This window comes from Lepisosteus platostomus, chromosome 2 (genome assembly GCF_059453375.1).
Source record: "Lepisosteus platostomus isolate fLepPlt1 chromosome 2, fLepPlt1.hap1, whole genome shotgun sequence".
NCBI classification, from domain to species: Eukaryota; Metazoa; Chordata; class Actinopteri; order Semionotiformes; family Lepisosteidae; genus Lepisosteus; species Lepisosteus platostomus.
In genome coordinates, this window is record NC_142612.1 from 4,375,688 (window position 1) to 4,393,872 (window position 18,185).

An 18,185-nucleotide genomic window follows, 5' to 3' on the forward strand; every position below is an offset into this window, starting at 1 on the left:
CCTAGCTAACCTGCATTTGAGCCTCAGAGGAGAAGAAAACCATGATGAGGTCAATCAGACTCCTTCCCTGTCCTTTTCAGCTTGGAAGTTATTTCTGAGCCTGTCTTGGGATCTGAGTCATTTGGCACAACCAGGAAATGACCCGTCTTTTAAATAATTTGGATTCAGTGAAAACGTTTTTAATCACAAAATGTCTTCTTGAAGCAGGAGTCTGAGGTGATTTGATATCAGTGGAGATGAACAATTGGTTTGATGAGTTCTGATGTCCAGTATGGACATACTGCACAATAAATGAACACAATACAGTATATGCCTCAAGATTTTCAGGTCACTGGTGTAGCTTTCTAAAGCTGTTGACCACATTTTTCCACTGGGTAAACAACATTACTCTTTCAGTTTTGTGACGGTAAATTCAAACATTACATTTAGGTACACAAATTAAAGAATAATTAGAAGTATCTTTGTTAAGAAACATTTTATATCAAGCAGCCACTTGACATGTTCTGTATTTGCATTTTTTAGATACCTTTACCACAGGCATGCCATGGCTTTCAATCTGTAAACCTGGTCTCTATGGTAAAATGTAAATGTCAGAAGACACTGGATATGTAAATTACATTCTTATTCCACAAATGATTTGAGAGAGGAAAATAAATAAAAAATACAAGGCAGGCATGTTTCCAACCATTTATTCTCACAGCAATGAAATGTTCCCCTTTTGATTTGGTATGAAATATGATTTTTATGTTGCTTTCAATCTACGCTTTGCAGAGACAGCTGAATCTGAGTGTTCGTTTGTAAGTCCTGAAAAATGCTGTAAAGTTCATAATGATAGAAGAATCCAAATGTAACAGCTACTGCACTAAATGAACACAAATAAGCCCCCCAAATAAAGAGAAAAGGGCAAAAAGGCATAGAGAGCAGGAGTCTATGGACACAAATTGCATTCAAGAACTTAATAAGTGCTTTTGTTTTGTTTTTTTGTTCCCTTGTGAAATCCTAGGTTGCTTATTCAACAATGAATTCATGATGTAATCCAGATGCAATTTACCTAACAGAAACACTTCAAACGTTGGCATACAGCATGCCATAGGGAAATGTTCTGCGGTGAAAATAATACCTGTGTGTTAGAGGGGGAAAAAGAACATGAAATTCATGGAAGCATCGGATAACACTGAAAACAATGGATATTTGTTGTCCTTAAATCATATTCAATGATAATAAAACAGAACATAGCAAAGCATGGGAAATAAAAAGCACAAATCTCACATTTCATAGGCGTTTTCACAAAGATTATTAAACCTCATTTCAGATTGTTGCTGATGAATGTCTGTAATCACCACAAAACTGGCACCTACAGTACTACTTATAATTGGTCACATACGCCAAAAAACAAAGCACAATGAATGTTCAGTTACAATATGCAGCATATGTTTTGATGTCTGCAGTCAAGCTAGGTTCCTGCATATTGAGAAATTGAACTGTCTGGAAGTCAGACTATATAGCAGCTGTTAAGCATTACTTATAACTATAGTAAAGTTTATTTTCATCTAATCCAAAAACTGTACATATACTGTATACAAAGGATCAACAGCAGAGCTAGCCATCTGGGCTACATTTATGATTTGACGTATGTGAAGGCTGTCGGATAATGTACTCATCACAAACTGTGTGTCTTCAATCTAAATTCAATTCTGTTAAAGCTACTTACTGTACAAATGCTGTACTTGCTCCAGTCCCAGTCACTCCAGTGGAAGTCAATTTCCATTGTGCTTTTCCACTCTGTCAACACGTTAACCTTACTCAACCCTTAAGCAGCATTTCTTGGTGGAGAGAAAAAAAAAAGCCCTGCAAGTACATTCCTTCCCCCTTCCCTTGTCTCCCTGTCAGGTCTTAAGAAAGTGCCATCTCCCAGACCGCGTTCTTTTGATGCTGGCAGCTTGCCTCTGACGACTCAGGGACTCAAGGTCTGCTTGCCTGTTTCCACTGACATGCAGAGTCCTTCCGCATAATCTGGAGCAGCCACTGCTATTAGTTCCACTCACATCCCACTGCTTCCAATTAGCACCAATTTTCCTTAACAAGAGGCAGCCAGGAGCTCAGAGGCTGACACTTCACCAAGTTGAGAAGAACATTTGTTCTTTGAGGAAAAAAAAATACACAACAGAAATGGAAGTACCACTTGCAGTGGTGAGCACTTAAAGTGATCCCTTTTTTTTATTTGAACCAATGAGCAGCAGGTTACTACTGTAGCTTGTCATCCCACCTCACCACCTTTAGTGAAGAAGCACGGTTTTCATGTTGTCCTGTTAAGGACAAGACATTCCCCTTCCATCTCCTTTCTCCCCTTTCATTCTGAGTCTCCCCAGCGAAAGGCAGGGAAGCCCCATCTGTTCTCTCTCTTTTGTTTTTAAATTCCACCAAAGATCAAACCTCCTCCTCCACAGTACACAGACTGTCAGGGCACGTTCTCTGGATTTTACTTTGCCCTTGCAAAAGTAACTACCATTGCATAAGTGTCCAGTATGTAAGTGGATACTGTAGATTCTTACTTTTCAGCGTTTTATGTGTTTTAGAAATAAAATGAATTCTCACACATCTTGTATAGGCACATTCTGACCTAAAACCAGCTACACAACACAAAATTATCAATTTTTCTACCAGCGTTTGTTGTACATTAAGAGTTTAATACCTTTCTAGTTTTGATAATCATCTTAAGTAAACAGGGATTGTGGGTGTTGGACATAAGACATGGAGATTAATAAGGTTCTCACTTATATACAGTACGTCCTATGAAACTGGAGAACTTCAATAAGCATAGATAATATACTTGCTTCCTTCTAAACGGAAGCTGGTGTCAAAGAACCAGCTCTACAGCTTCTCCATTATTTTATCAAAGTCAATCATCCTCAGGCATGGCTCTCATCGCTGGTGCCTGCACAGCAGCAAGGATATCTCAGACCGATGCACAAAAACTAGTCTCCCATCTTCTGCATGACAGACAACTTTTCAGTTCCCAGCTCATTATCTCAAGTGTGTTCTTCTTAGAACAAAATGCTGTCCTGGAAAATAAATGGCAAGGAATAATATTCACACTGACAGGTCTTCATGGAGTGCCTGTCCTTTGCACTGGGGAATCGGAGCATCTGCGCATAAGCAATGATTGGAAGTACAGTTATGCCCGCCTGGACCACGCATATCCTCAAAATAATCAAGAAAAACAAGAAAACCATATCAACCAACTACCATGTGATATTGTAAAAATATTATTTATACATTTAAAGCAGAACCACTCACATTGAACATTACTGTTAGCTCATTTTGCACAATCATTTTGATTATATTTTATTTGACCTAGCCTATAAAATACGCAGCATTTCTTGAAAAAGAATGCTGGTCTTTATTGATGTACTTCTTCATTTTTAGAATCCTACATTCGACTACGCTTTTATATATCTACCATATAAACCCCTGGTATATATTGCTCATATACATAGTTTTAACCTGTGAGGTACCGTTCAGGTGACCCAGAACTCCACATAGGCAAGAAATAGTTAAATTTCGCTTTCGCTTTTAGTCGATTTTGAGAGGCAAAAAAAAATCACAAATGAAAAAATACATGCTCTAGGAATGAGGGCAAAGGTTTTCCTAGTCTTGCTCACATTTTGTTTTAAATCTATTGCTTTTAATCTTCTTTAACAATCACATGTTTTTCTGTAAGTCTGACATTGGTTCTACCTAGCCCGTATGATGACAGTACAGCTCCTTTTCCTCAGATGAGAAAGCAAGAATGCCTCCCACTGTGCTGAGCCTCTTTGGCCCCCAAAAACATGTGTGTCTGAGTGATAGAGTGGAAGAAGGAGAGTAATAATCAGCCTACAAGCAGCTAAATCCAGCTCACAAGAGCCTGCAGTCAGCAAAGCCAGAAATGTTATGCCAGGAATGGTTTAATAACATGAGCATGATCAAGATGAGCAGAGATAGATTAGCAGTGAGCAGTATCAGGAATGTGGATTTAATTGAAGTCATTCAATTGTCCGTAGCTTTTCAAGTCAGGCTTCTCAAAAATTAACTGATGTAGAATCATGTTCACGGGCAACAGATTTAAGTTAACGAAAGAGTAAAACACAGAGCATGGAAGTGCTTTGATTTGCAAGGAGCATTTCTTCTTGAGTTGAATGCAAAACCCTCAAAATCATGGGCATTTAACATTTGTACAGATCTTATATTAAGGACTGTTCAACGTCTAATTTAGGATGCAGATTAAAATGTCAGCTGTTGTTATTCCAGTTTAGGTCTACAAAACCATGTTTAATACCCTCTAACTTGGCAGATTAGTTTATTCTAAAAAGAGTCTCTGTAATTTTTGGGAGCTGCTTAAGATTTGAATAATAAAGGTTTAGTACATGTTTAGTAACATCTCCAGCAAATATAATTATGATTAAAGGAGATAGGAAAAAACATTGCTGTGTCAAAAAGTGCTGTGTTAAAGGTAGCCTGCCACTGAATTCATTACAGTTTGCCATTTGTAATAGAATTTGGTTGATTGTCTCCATGCAGAACAAGTTTACATCTTACTTCAGTGAGTAAGCAGATGCAATTCGTGGGTCAGAGTCATACCCAGCATACACACAAACATGAGTTTATAAAACAGCTATATTGCCAGGAAGTCTCAAAGTCAGCTCAGCCCGTCTTCTCATCGAATGCGGCACAGAGCCAACAGAGCCAACCCCAACATCCCCCATCACCAGCAGTGCACACCACAGGGCTAGTATGCCAGTCAGATTGAAGCCAACTCGGCAAAGAGATATATCAGGACATCAAAGGAATGTCTGAATGCAAAAACCTTTATATTCCTCAACAAGACAGGTTCAAAGCAAACAGACCCTTATTGCAGGGGTGGCCAAATGGTGCTTTGTGAGCCAACAAGCTTAAGTGTGGCTGCTAGTGACAATGCAGAGTCACCCAGGCCACACTGAGCAAAGAAATCAAGTAATAAGAGCAGAAAGTACAGATTACTGCTTCCACTATGATAGGATCAAGATTTTAATCACCATTTATTTATTTCAGGTCAAACATTATCTTACAGGATCCTTCAAGGTGAGAAACAACCACAGAGAGCTCATTTTGGGTACTGGAAGAAAAAAGAATGCAACGTGTCTTCCTGAAAGAGTCCTAAGTCTTTTTCCTCCTAAAGAACCCAACATTTTTTACAGGGCTTTAAACACACACAAAAAAAGATATTTTATTGGCCTTGAAAATCTTAGCATCTCTTTTGCGTCCTCTGATGGAATAAGAGCTTTGTGACTTTGATTTACCGCCATGTGACAGGTTTAGCTGAGAAGCTTCTGAGCGTGCTCTCCCTAAGGGAAGCGTTAATCCTGCGTGTTTACAATGCAATGTAAAATAACAGCTTTCCCATCCATTATCAGCTGCAACCTGAAGAATTCATTTTAAACTGTCCCGCTAGCTTACTGGCGAGAATGCTAATGGATAATTCCTGTGTCAAAGGGATTCCCAAGGATATTTATGTTCTTATCTCATGTTGGTTTTAAGACATGGATCAAATAATCCAAGGCAAAAGTCACTCATTGAAACGGCTTTCAAATGAACAGATTTAAGGTGATCAATACACACAAAAGAACACCAGCAGTACAAATGTGAAATTATCACCAATCTTCCAATTTTTTTGTTCCTGTATTCTGCGATAAGGGGTATTAAATTTAGCTCTGAGCTGTTTTGATGTGTATAAAGGATGTCTTCTCAAAGGAGTTTCCTGGTGGCTCATCTTCCTAAAATGACACATCCCTGTTGTGAACAGTGAGTCATGTGTTTTAGAGATTGCTATTCCTAGTCCTCGATTTTGCTGGGCACTACATGGGACTCATTCTTACAGTGAGATAAGGAAAGAAAATGAGGCGAGTATGACTCATTTAAACCGATGCCACCTGAATATTATACATTGAGAGCTTGGCCACACACAAAGTTAATACTCAGACAAAAAATGCCCGGAATAATGCTCTGGTCCCCAACATTTCCTATAGGTAGCTTCCTATATTTGATGGATGGAGGGCTGGACAATGTCAATTAATGTTGAAATAAACAAATAATGAATTCAATAAAATCTGAACTTGGAAATAACTATAATTACTCCTGGGGACAGGGTTCCAGGATTATGGGTAAGAAGACACTAATACATGTTTCACTCTTCCTTACAGCAGTGACGTAAGATTAAATATTTGTCATTATAAAGAGAAATAACGAGTAAAACGTTTCGGCTGTGGAGCCTTCTTCAATGTGTTTTTGCCAGGTACTCTGGTATCCTTCCACTTCCTGAAGACATGCTCTCTAGGTTAAAGGGCAACTCTAAATTGTTTCTGTCTTCCTGCACTGGCACTTAGGGTTCAGAGATGGCCTTTAGGTTCCCATGACCTTTAGCAGGAATAAGCACAGTTCTTCTAATAGGAGTATGGATAGAAATCAGGTTTTCTTGGTTAAACCAGTTGCACTACAGCTCAGCTGGGTACAATAACAATTAAAGTTAACTGACCTTCTCTCACTTCCAGAAATTGCAGTCATAATGAACAAAGAAGGATTTGATATGAGGTTATAGAATATCAAATTATTTCAGACTCCTGAAAAGAGATTTTGAATGCCAAGAAGGCTAGGACCTCTGCATCACTGATAGGCTGGAATGTTGGTTGTCCACTGATTATACTGTCCAGGGAAGAAAGTGGTGAAATATAGTCAAAAAGAGAGACAGGTGAGACCATTTTCCTCTTACTTCCCCGATGAACAAGATTATTTTCGCTAGGTTGTTCTCCTGCTGGGCACTTTGACATGTGATGCATGGTTCATCACAACACATCTAAGCAAAATTTGAATTAAGAGATGAAACAGCAGGATCATTGCAGAGGTACAGATCTTTCTGGTACTGTAACTCCTTGACATGGATAGATATATTGTCCATTCAGGCATTGCCTCCATAATTAGAAAACAACATCAGAATGTAGGAATTACCCTCTTGTTTTACTCTTTGCAGGTACTCAATAATGTTTAATAAATTTACTTTTTACTTTAGTCTTTGTACACACACATTGACTCATGGGATTGAGTAAATAAAAATGAATTTGTGAATTATCCTCCAAATATGCATCAGGTGTGGAAAGAGTATGGAATCCAGTGTCATTGTTCGCTCATATTTTTATGTCATGTCTCCAATACATCAAATCCCAGACAGCATCATATGAAATGATGTTGGTTCCTCACTGATACTATTGACACACTTGTCCACTCTATATTCTCTCTTATGCTACTTCCTTGTAATCATGTATTGGTTTCTCTGGACTAATACTGTCTTGGACTAAATAATACCTCAATTATCACTGCCACTTTGTATCTCCTGGTAAATTGTTCTCCCCTACTGGAAGTTAGAGCTGAAGTTCCTCAGAGTTCTAGTCTTACCCACAGTACAAGTTATAGAGTATTGTAGCACCGCTATACTAATGATACCTGAATATACATGTCCTTCAATACCCTAGATAGAGCAGCGGTTTCAGTAGACTCATGTCTAATTGAAATACAGCACAGGCTAGATGGGCCCTATCTGTAATCAAATTTAATGCAATCTGTTTTGCCACCAAAATACATTTCTTCTTAGCAGTTGTTTGCAACATTTATCCAGCTTCTAGGTCTTGGTTGATGGGTACAGAAATGTTGCATATGTCATTTCCTGCCTCATCCTCCTATCTTCCTCAAGAATTTTCCTACAAATTAGTTTACTCTATGTGCATTTCTAGACTTGATAACCTAATTCTCTACTTGTTGGACTACTGCTAAGAACTCTTTCTCATATCTAACAGCTTGATCTTATTTCTGTACTCAAATTCTCTTCACAACATTGACTCCCTATTATAACTCCCAGGAAGATTTTAAAATTTCCAAAAGTAGAGCAAAAATCAACTGGGAACACATTTTCTCTGCACGAAAAATAATTTACTCATTAACACTGTCACAAGTTTGGCACACATAAGCCTTCCTAAGGACAGACATTTGTCAAGTTAAAGATGTCATATAAACAAGTATTCCTTAATTATTGTCATTCCTTTTTTTGAAAGAAACAATCATATAATCAATCATTTTCTTAAGCCATATATCAAAAATTAATACATGTAAAACATATGATAAAAATACACGAATAATTAATAGACATCAATTTTCAAATTCCAATTTAAATCTTCGTAATAAGTTTCTGTTTGTAGGGAAAGCTTCAAATCTAATTCCATGTTCTGTATATTTTATCATTCTAACACTGGTCTAATTGTAAGTAATCCCCAACCGGACCTCAAAATCAGTCTAGCCTGACCTTACTGCTGCCTCCTCATGCCCTGATGGCCTTTCTGGGGAGGAATGATTAGTCATCCCATCCACTAAATGGTGTCCGCACTCAATACTGTTACTTTTGAATGCACTTCCTCATGAGACAAGCTCCCTCTTTCACAATATTTAGAGTGAAAACCTGTTTAAAAAGATTAGCTTTCAACAATTTTCAATGACATTTCATCAAGTATCTATGATATTATTCTTTTTTCCTTTTAAATGTTTTAGCTGAAATGCAATGCTTAAATTTGCCTTCTCCTTATTTAGGACAACACTTTGACACAAACTACTGTACGCTCTCTATATAAAAATTATTAATATTTTCAATGCCAGAATTCTGACCTTGGAGAGCGTCCTTCATCAAACCCGTCAAATGAGAAAAGCACAGGTGTGAACACAGGGTAACACAGGTGGGTAACACAGGGATGGGCAGGTGATGATTTACAGTATAAACCAGGAAGCAGTGGCTTTCAGTTACTGGGCTGCTCTGCCGACTGGAGACAGAGGGCAGATACTGTCTTGTGGGATTTTATCAGAGGGAGGCGGAGATTTTGAAACGAGTAACTTTGCAGGATGTTTTGGAACTGTCTCAGAGAAGGACTTAATGTTTGGAAGAGTTTTGTGAAGGTCTCAGAGAGAGTACTTATTGTGAAAGTCAGTAAGGAGCTTAACTGCCTGGTTATTAATAGAGAAGGACTGAAGAAGTTGAGGTAGTCGTTCAAAAAAAATTGTTTAGTGTGTTGGTGTAGTTTTCATGCTCCACAAAATAAATAATCACTGATTTTTGTACTTTCTGACCAAATTTGCTCTATCTAGGGCTAGGCATTTTGTTTTCTACAGCACCACAACCCCAGATTGTATCACAGGACACAGAAAAGTGGGACATACTACACTTGTTACTGTTTCACAAGCCAAATGTCTGTGTTTGACAAGAACACCATATTCTCGTCCCAGAATGTTATCATAATCAGCAACTGTTTTGGATTTTCATCTGTCTGACCTGATGAAGGAATCTAGCCAAGATCAAAACATCAGTGATGTCACATTAAAGCTTACTTTGTGTGAAATGAATACGCGATTGTATTTAATGTTGAGAGAAGGGATTTAATGACTTTCGAGTAGTCTGTTTACACTTCAGTCATGCCAAAACTGTTTGCAAGTACAACAATCTTCCATAATTCATAAATGTGTGATCAAGGTTTCATTTGGTCTTTGTATAATAATTACTCAACAGGCTATTAAAGATCATGAAATTATCTTATTTTAAAGGTTTTCAAAACCTCTTAGAAACATTAAGAAATTGTAAGAAAATACATGTTTCACCTTATGAATTACAATCTAATAAATGATGATGAAATTTCAGCCTCTTCTCAGGTTATTTTATAATTGTATGGCAGATTCTGAAGAAGCATACAACATGATGGAACTGCTATGACACTTCACATGGAGACAACTGAACTGTTAGTCTAATCTTATGTGTTTTTTGTTCTTGTGGTGGTATAAAATATCTGTCTCAAGGCATAAAACATTACACTGTAAAAAGTATGTTACATATTCAATCCAGATATACAGTATAATAACCCCAGCAGGGCTTTTACAATAGCAAACTTTTTTGAAAACTTTTTTTAGCAGAAGGAACGACCATCCCCACCAGCAGCACTCCACTTTTTGCATTTGCAGGCAAACTTGCAAAGCCCCAGGGTTAATCTCTGCTTAAATAAATGAATTCTTATCAAGTGATAAACAGATAAATGTACATACTGTACAGTAAGACATTTTTTACTGCCTGCAATTGTCACAGAAAAAGTAACTAAAGGTGCGAATGTGCTGATTTTGAAATCATTAAGTGTTACAATACATATAAAACTTAATTGGGCTTGAAGTATTCCTCAATCAGGAATTGTGTACCTCATGGACACAAGTCCTCCCTCTAACCCATATTCTTTTTTACAGAGGCTTAGAAACATTTAAAGTAAAGCTTCCAACAAAAAAAACCCCCACAAAATAATCAGTACCTTCACCTCATATTTCAGTTTCCTTATTGTTGTGTCCCATTTCACTTTGGTGGCATTTTATGTTCTAATGGGAAACTCTGAATTATTTATGAAGTACACACCCAACACAAAAACTACCAACCACTTTCTTAATAAGAAAATAGTTATACCTTTTCTATAATAACAGGGACAAAGGAAGGCTTAGGCTTCCAGACTGGAGTTGGCACATGCTTCCCAGTGAAATAATAGTGAAATGGTACCTACTGCAACTTCAGTTCATTGTAAACAAGTAGTAGGAAGACCCCCTGAAGAGCAAATTAATAGATAAACCAATTATCTATCTGCACTCTCTGCGGTAGTTTATGGACAATAAACTGGTAAATTGAATTCGAAGGTAAGGATTAAATGGAAAACTGGGATAATTTCTTCTGTTACGGTACATTCCTATCTTGGATTGTTTACCTTCAAAAATAGAAAATAAATGATGAAAAACGATATTTTCATAATTGACACATACCATTACCCTGTGCACCCACTGTGCAAACAGGCTATTCCGATTCCTGCTTCAGTCCACAGGCCCTGGATGCGGTTCATCACACACCGCACAACGTAGTGCTCCTGCCTCCCACCAGACCTCCCAAGCCACAGTGAAGCTTCCGCTTCTGAGAGCTCAAACAAGCCAAGCAGTCTTTTTAGCACTGGAGAAGAGTTACTCTCTACAGTAAAGTAGTAATAATCATGCACAAATACAGCCCTCCAAAGAAGCACTTATTTCTGTGTTCCAATTCTCCTCATTCCGCATTCTTCTAATTCCAGTTTTGCCGCACTTTCCCATTGGCTGGTACCTCTGGGGACTGGATGTCATATCTCTTCTGCTTGGCTCTCTGAACAAAGACACAACTGGGGCATTCCTGCACCTCTCTTTCTTTATTTTGCCTTTTTTCCCATTTCTGGTTTGTTTGTGTTTTTTTTTTTACTTTATTAGTATGAAGAGAAACATGCCAAACACAGTCCACTACCCATCACAAATGAATCCAAAGTCTGGAATACTTTATGTACTGAAACCTCACAAGGAGACTGAACTGTAGTCTAATCTTCAGTGGTTTTGTTCTTCAAGGTTGTACAGAAGCAGGGAAACCCTGTATACTTCACCGTCTATTTGACTTTTTCATGCACATTTCTACGTGTGAAAAAAATACTAGGTACAGAAGGTGCAGTGACCAAGGTATAGTGACCTAGGGGTTGTAGTAAATTTCTTTGGGACCTTGTGTCATTTTTCACTCTGAAGTAGTTAAGACTTTCCTTGTTAAAATCTTTTGATAAATCCCAAAAATAAGGTAGTCACCTTGTAATCCCCACCAGTATCTCAAGGTTGTGCTTTTTTAATGCAAATAATAAAAACAATCTTAAATACAGAAGAACGTTTTGTGATGTGTTATATAAGGGTGCTAGCTACGTACTTATTATGCGGAATCTGTCTGTACAGCTAACATTGTTGATGTTCACATACCATGAGAATCAAGGATGAAGCAACTGACAGTATTTTAATGAATCTCTTTCAAAGTATCCATTCAGGAAGCATAATGAGCTTTGAAGCACAGTAGAAGGAATGCCCTGCAGTGAGATAAAGTTTTAAAAAATGAACATCAGTAATTTTTGCAAACAATATTGATACTGCAAAATCTGGCAAGTGCTGGTAAGATCAAATTGAAAATTTTAGATCTAAATGCCAAATGGTATATTTAGTACAGTACCAAAACATATTTTTAAGTCAGCACCATCCCTACAGTTAAGCATAGTGGTACCTACATCATGTTACTGGGATGCTTCTCCTCAGCAAGGACTGAAATGCTTGTTAGGATTTGAAAAACCAGATAGAGCAAAGTATATGCAAATATTACAGGAAAACTTGTGTAAGTCTAGTAAAGTCTTAAAACTGAGGAGAAAATTTACCATTCAAGACAACAGTGATCCAAAGGCACAAGGCCAAAGATACAATAGAGCTGTAACACTCCCTCACATTCGTCTATTATACCTGTTAATTACATGATCTGGCGGAAGCTCAATCCCACCTGCATGGAATTAACATTTACCCCCATATACTTAAGATCAGCACCCATGTTAGTTCCTTTGCTTAGTCTTAGAGCTTTATCTCAAGTCTTGGCATTCTCTGAGCTTTGCTCCTGCTCGCGGTTACTTTTGGTTCTTGACTTTGCCTTGTTTGATTTTGCCTTTTGATTTGTTGCCTTGTTTGAATCTGCCTCTGGGTTTCCTGATGCTCTCTACTGTCTGCCACTGGCTACAAACTTTGCTTTGCTTTCTTTCAGATTCACTTGTGGATTTCCTCTTTTTTTGTAGCCCCTGTAGTCCTGGTTCCTGAACATGCCTGGCTTTGGACTTTATTTCTTTCTTTTTATTTATTTATTTCTTTATTTCCCTTGGATTGTTTGTTCGATTATACACCGGCCTGTCATCTGCCTTGTCTGCTTCACCTGCACCCGAGCTCAATATCCCTGAGGGACCCAATCATAGTCCTGACGATTTAGAATCTGTGCAAAGACGTGAAAACTGCTGTCCATAAAAGATCACTAAACAACTTAGTGAAACTATAGACAGAAAGTTTTCCAAGATGGTGTGCAAATGTGGTAGAGACTTACTCAAAGCAACTTGAGGCAGTAATTTTTGCCAATGGTGCTTCCACCAAGTAATAATAATAACAATAACAACAATAATAATAATAATAATAATAATAATAATAATAATAATAATAATAATTGCTTACACTTATATAGCGCTTTTTCTGGACACTCCACTCAAAGCGCTTTACAGGTAATAGGGACTCCCCTCCACCACCACCAAGTACCGAGTTCACAAGTCTAAATACTCATGCAATCAACATATTTATTTATTTTTTCTCTTTAGCTTTTGCTGACATTTACTGTAATATATTTTACCTTTGGAAGACTTGAGTATTGAGTACAGGCTTTGAATACATATTGTTTTAAAAATGTCAATGCATATGAATACCTTTGCAGGAAGCTGTACTTCAGTTCTGAATTTGATGGTTTGCAGACCATGCTATTTGAATGTTTTTTTTTATATGTTTGACCCCAACAGATTCTAAGACCCTTGATTCATCTTCGAGTCTTGTGTTTGAATGCTGTTTTCGATTTCGATCAGCTGCTTCACCTCTTTAGACATTGAAATTTAAAGATTTTTAGGTTCTTTTGATTTCAGGTAGCAGGAAGTTTTGAGGTATGGTAGAATTTCTCCTTGTTTGTTAACCCATACTAGTTCATGCTATTTTTTTACAGCAAGGCTTTAGAAGATTAGTTTACAGATAGTCAGAAGCTCCACACACGAGCATCTTTCAGCCAGAAGTTCATTATGACACACAACATTCTGGAACTGAATTATATTTAAGCTGATGAAAAACATATAACCATTATAAACATATAAAGTGCAATTTTTTGATGAACTATGTTGGACTTAAAACTTATGCTGTCGGACTTATTTATTTTATTTTACTGGCACTGCTTCCACATCCTCAGATATTGTATAACAAAGTTAAAAACCAGTCAAGGCAATATAAACATATACAGTATATATATTTACTTCATTGCCTGTGCCACAACTATATCAATACTACCTTGAATAAGCCTTTGTTGTGTTATTGTAGTAGTAACAAAGCCTTTGAAACAAAGCTTTAAACAGTACGTTTAGCATGTTTTTCTTCAGTTAATCATCTCGTATTCCTTTCTGTGCCTGTTCCTTAACTTCATAGTCAGCACTACAGTATTGCCTGAAAGTGTTAGCAAACCTCTTTAAAGCCAAAAAAGAAACACTTCTTCAAATAACAGATTCTGCCACCGACCCTTCAACTCCCTACCTTACCTAAACCCGCATACATAAGTCTGGTGAGAAAGCTGTTAAATAACACGTGAGCGAAACGTGGGTCAACCTCTGGGCACACTCTGGGAAGTCTGCACAGCTACAACCTCAAAGCTGTTATTTTAAGAATCCTGTCACTTGTCCCCCAACCCTTCCTGCCAATGCGAATATGGTTTTTCTAGCTCGAATTAAATTTCCCAAGGCCACAGGAGCAGCATGCTGTAAATACAAGCACGCCATGTCTCTGCTGATATAATTTATATCCTTCATTAAAACCAAGATGTCTTTGACTGTTGTGAGCTTGAGGTTAAGCACATAACTTTTCTTTGGCAAGAGACCCAAGGATCATTCTGCCAAGGACTTGCACTGGACGGGTCAAGTACAATGAGCAACCCATATACCTACATGTAGTGCCTGGTCTCTACTGTAGAAGGAGAAGGATTGTGGCACACAGGTTTGGAGCTGGCAATATAACAACACAATGACAGTGATTAGCAAAAGTGAAAAAAAAATCTATATATTCACGCACCACTAAGAAATGCTGAATAAGATCAGAAAATGAAAACGTTACTGTACACTGACAACACATCATAAAATACATCCATTAAAGAAATGTAACACATCATTAACTTATATTTGTATGTGTTTCAATAAAAAAAAGCTAGTTGGATTAATGACCCATTGGAAACAGACGTTTCTTTAAGTGGTCCACATTATAAGAAGAATGATCCAGGTAACTAGGAGCGTAAGTGTTAAAAAACAAAGAGTGAAAACCGAGTAATCACTCAAACAGAACTGTTGTTATATACAAGCGCAAAAACAATTCATAACAAATTCAATCACAGCCGAAATTCAACCCTCCCTCCAGCAACAAACATTAAAAACCAGCTCCAGAATCTGACGAGTGAATGAAACTCAGAACAGGGTAAGCCGGTGTGGAATTTCCTGTCAAACCGTGTATAGTTGCTGTTGTGACAACGTGACACTGCACACACATATCATCTGAAGTACAAAAGGAAGTGAAACATAGTGTGTATATATATATTCCACTGTCTCTATCACTCTGCCTCAGCCTATCTTCAGTTCCATACCCCCCCAACACATCCTCTCATCCTCTCCTCCTGTTCAACCCCTTTCTTGAGTCAGTTTGTTCTCCAGCCCCTGCTCCTCAGCAGTGGGGTGATCTACCTACAGAAAGCAGAACTGCTGAGTCCCTGATTAACCACATGTCACCACCTGTATGTCCTTCAATAACTCTTACACTGTATTGCATTCATATTTTCATTAATTTCACTTTTTCAATATGAACATAGGACATACATTACCAGCTTGTATCTAAACGAACTATATAGTCTTCATATTGGCTTAATTGTTTTTGTTTAGGATTTTGCAAGAGCCCTTTGTTATACTTTGTTATGCCAGCATCCATATCACTCTGCAACTCACAAATGGCAGCCCACTGAAGCTCAGCAGGTGTGAGCCTGGTCAGTACCTGGATGGGAGACCTCCTGGGAAAAACTAAGGTGGCTGCTGGAAGAGGTGTTAGTGGGGGCCAGCAGGGGGTGCTCACCCTGCAGTCCATGTGGGTCCTAATGCCCCAGTATAGTGATGGGGACACTATACTGTAAACAGGCACTGTCTTTTGGATAAGATGTAAAACTGAGGTCCTGACTCTCTGTGGTCATTAAAAATCCCAGGGCATTTCTCAAAAAGAGTAGGGGTGTACTGTAACTCTTGCATCCTGGCCAAATTTCCCATTGGTCCTTACCAATCATGGCCTCCTAATAATCCCCCTCAATGAATTGGCTTTTTTTACTCTGCTCTCCTCCCCACTGATAGCTGATGTGTGGTGAGCGTTCTGGCGCACTACAGCTGCCGTCGCATCATCAAGGTGGGGCTGCACACTGGTGGTGGTGGAGGGGATCCCCATTACCTGCAGAGTGCTTTGAGTGGAGTGTCCAGAAAAGCGCCCAGTACTGTAAGTGTGAGCAATTATTATTACTATTATACTTACTTGTGCATTACTGATTTTCTATTGTACTTCTAGGTTATCATTCTGTATCAATTGTTTCCTTTGTTTTTACAATTAATGCAAACTTTGTCTTGGAAATCCAAATGGTTGAGTGTGTTTGCTAAGCAAATGAAAAAACAAAACGCAATCTGGTTTTATGTAGGCCTCGAAAACTAGAAACAATTGATACAAAAATAAATGGAATTGTTTTTTTCAACACTATCTCACAAATAAAGAAACAGCACTATAGTTATCTACCACATTTGGTTGTCAGTAGAGCGCTGATTTGAGAATCTCATTTGGGTCTCTCTTGAAAGAAGCCAAGATGGTTATGTCAGCATCATGGCTGCATAGCTGAAGATGAAGTTAGCTTAAATACTGTACATTGTCATAACGTCAAATTATAAAACTACATTTTAAATCAAAAAAAGTTTGTAGAAAAGTCTGTAAATCTATTGTAGGATGTACTGATAGAGAAATAGAGAAATTCTTGTATAATGATCAGATCTACTCATACCAAATGATGACAAAACTGGATTTTGTGCAGTTTTTTTTAACATCACTTTATTGGCCATATACAATTTCTTGCATTAGGAGTTTGTCTTTTCACATACCCCAGCTTGCTCTCCATGAGACACAGACACGGAGAGAAGCTTGGGGTCAGAGCACAGGGTCAGCCATTGTACAGCACCCCTGGAACAGTTGGGGTTTAGGGCCTTGCTCAGGGGCCCAACAGAGTAGGATAACTCTGCCAGCTGCAGAATTTGAACTAACAACCTTCCAGCCCCAGGCACAGATCCTTAGCCACAGAGCCACCACTCTGCCCAGTTATTAAGCAAGGGAAGAAGTAGGAATGACCATATGCAGCCTCTGGAGAGTTTGTCCTACTGTACGCACATTGAAAGTAAATCAACATGCTGCACTCACAACTGAGGACACTGGTACCAGACACTGTTGAACTTTAACCTTCTTTAAAAGCAGAAGGTGGAATTTGAAACAAAAATTAAAACATTAGATCTATGTGAGTCTAGTTTCAGACTATGATCTGATTACAGGCTAAGAAGGTTAAGGGTAATGATGCTGACTAACCACAAATTTGACTCAACAGTAATATGGGTTATAATAATACCAAAATTACATATTTTAGTATGCATGTATTACATGCAAAAATAAAGAACTTTGTTACAATGTGAGCTACCCTGATTTTCAACAGGCCAACTGGTCATAGACAAAAACAATGGCCTTATTTAGATCAAATCACAAGCTGATCCCATTATTGCTATAACCAGTTCAATTTCTTGATACATTTATCCAAAGCAACTTACATTGGCACCCATTTACAAAGTCAGATATCTTTCTGGAACAATCTGAACTGGGTTTGAACTCACATCCTTCTAATTACACGTCCAGCACCTAGCCGCTGCTCCCTCTCCTAAAAGCACGTTTGGAAATTAACACATTTATTTCAAAGCTATTGATAAAAAGCAAATCCAACCAACCAAACAACACACCCACACAGGTGGGCCACAAGCAGACCCAGGCCGCCCTCACCTGCCACTGCTTCATCAGCTCCCTGACGACATGGGGGTCCTCCAGTATCCCCTCCTTGTGGGTGGCATCTTGGAGGACGTTGGCTGTTGTTTCAGCTTCCGTCAGCCAGCTCAGGAACTTCTCCAGGTCCACATAGAACTGCTGCAGGAGTCTCAGTGCTGCTTCCAGCGCTGCCTCCCTGTCTCCCACCCTGTAGACAGAGACGCGTTCGTGGTCAAATTGATCATCGTCTCTGAAGGTTCATTTCTGTGCTGGTGGAAAGCATTTGTTTGAATGTTACTGCAAGCTAGATTTTTAAGGCTTTTTTCTTTTCAAGGCCTTCCCATTTTTAATGCCCTTTTCCATGCTCTTTATAACAA

The 18,185-nt window shown here is 38.3% G+C and overlaps 1 protein-coding gene across 13 annotated transcripts in view; it reads right to left on the reverse strand.

Moving 5' to 3' along the window:
- dmd (dystrophin) overlaps positions 1–18,185 on the reverse strand; it is a 728,682-nt gene that overhangs the window by 160,038 nt on the left and 550,459 nt on the right. For all 13 annotated transcript variants that reach the window (XM_088646795.1, XM_088646880.1, XM_088646889.1 and 10 more), the window contains one exon: positions 17,827–18,016. In XM_088646795.1, coding sequence (XP_088502921.1) covers positions 17,827–18,016 — 190 coding nt within the window. The remainder of the gene's footprint in view (positions 1–17,826; positions 18,017–18,185) is intronic.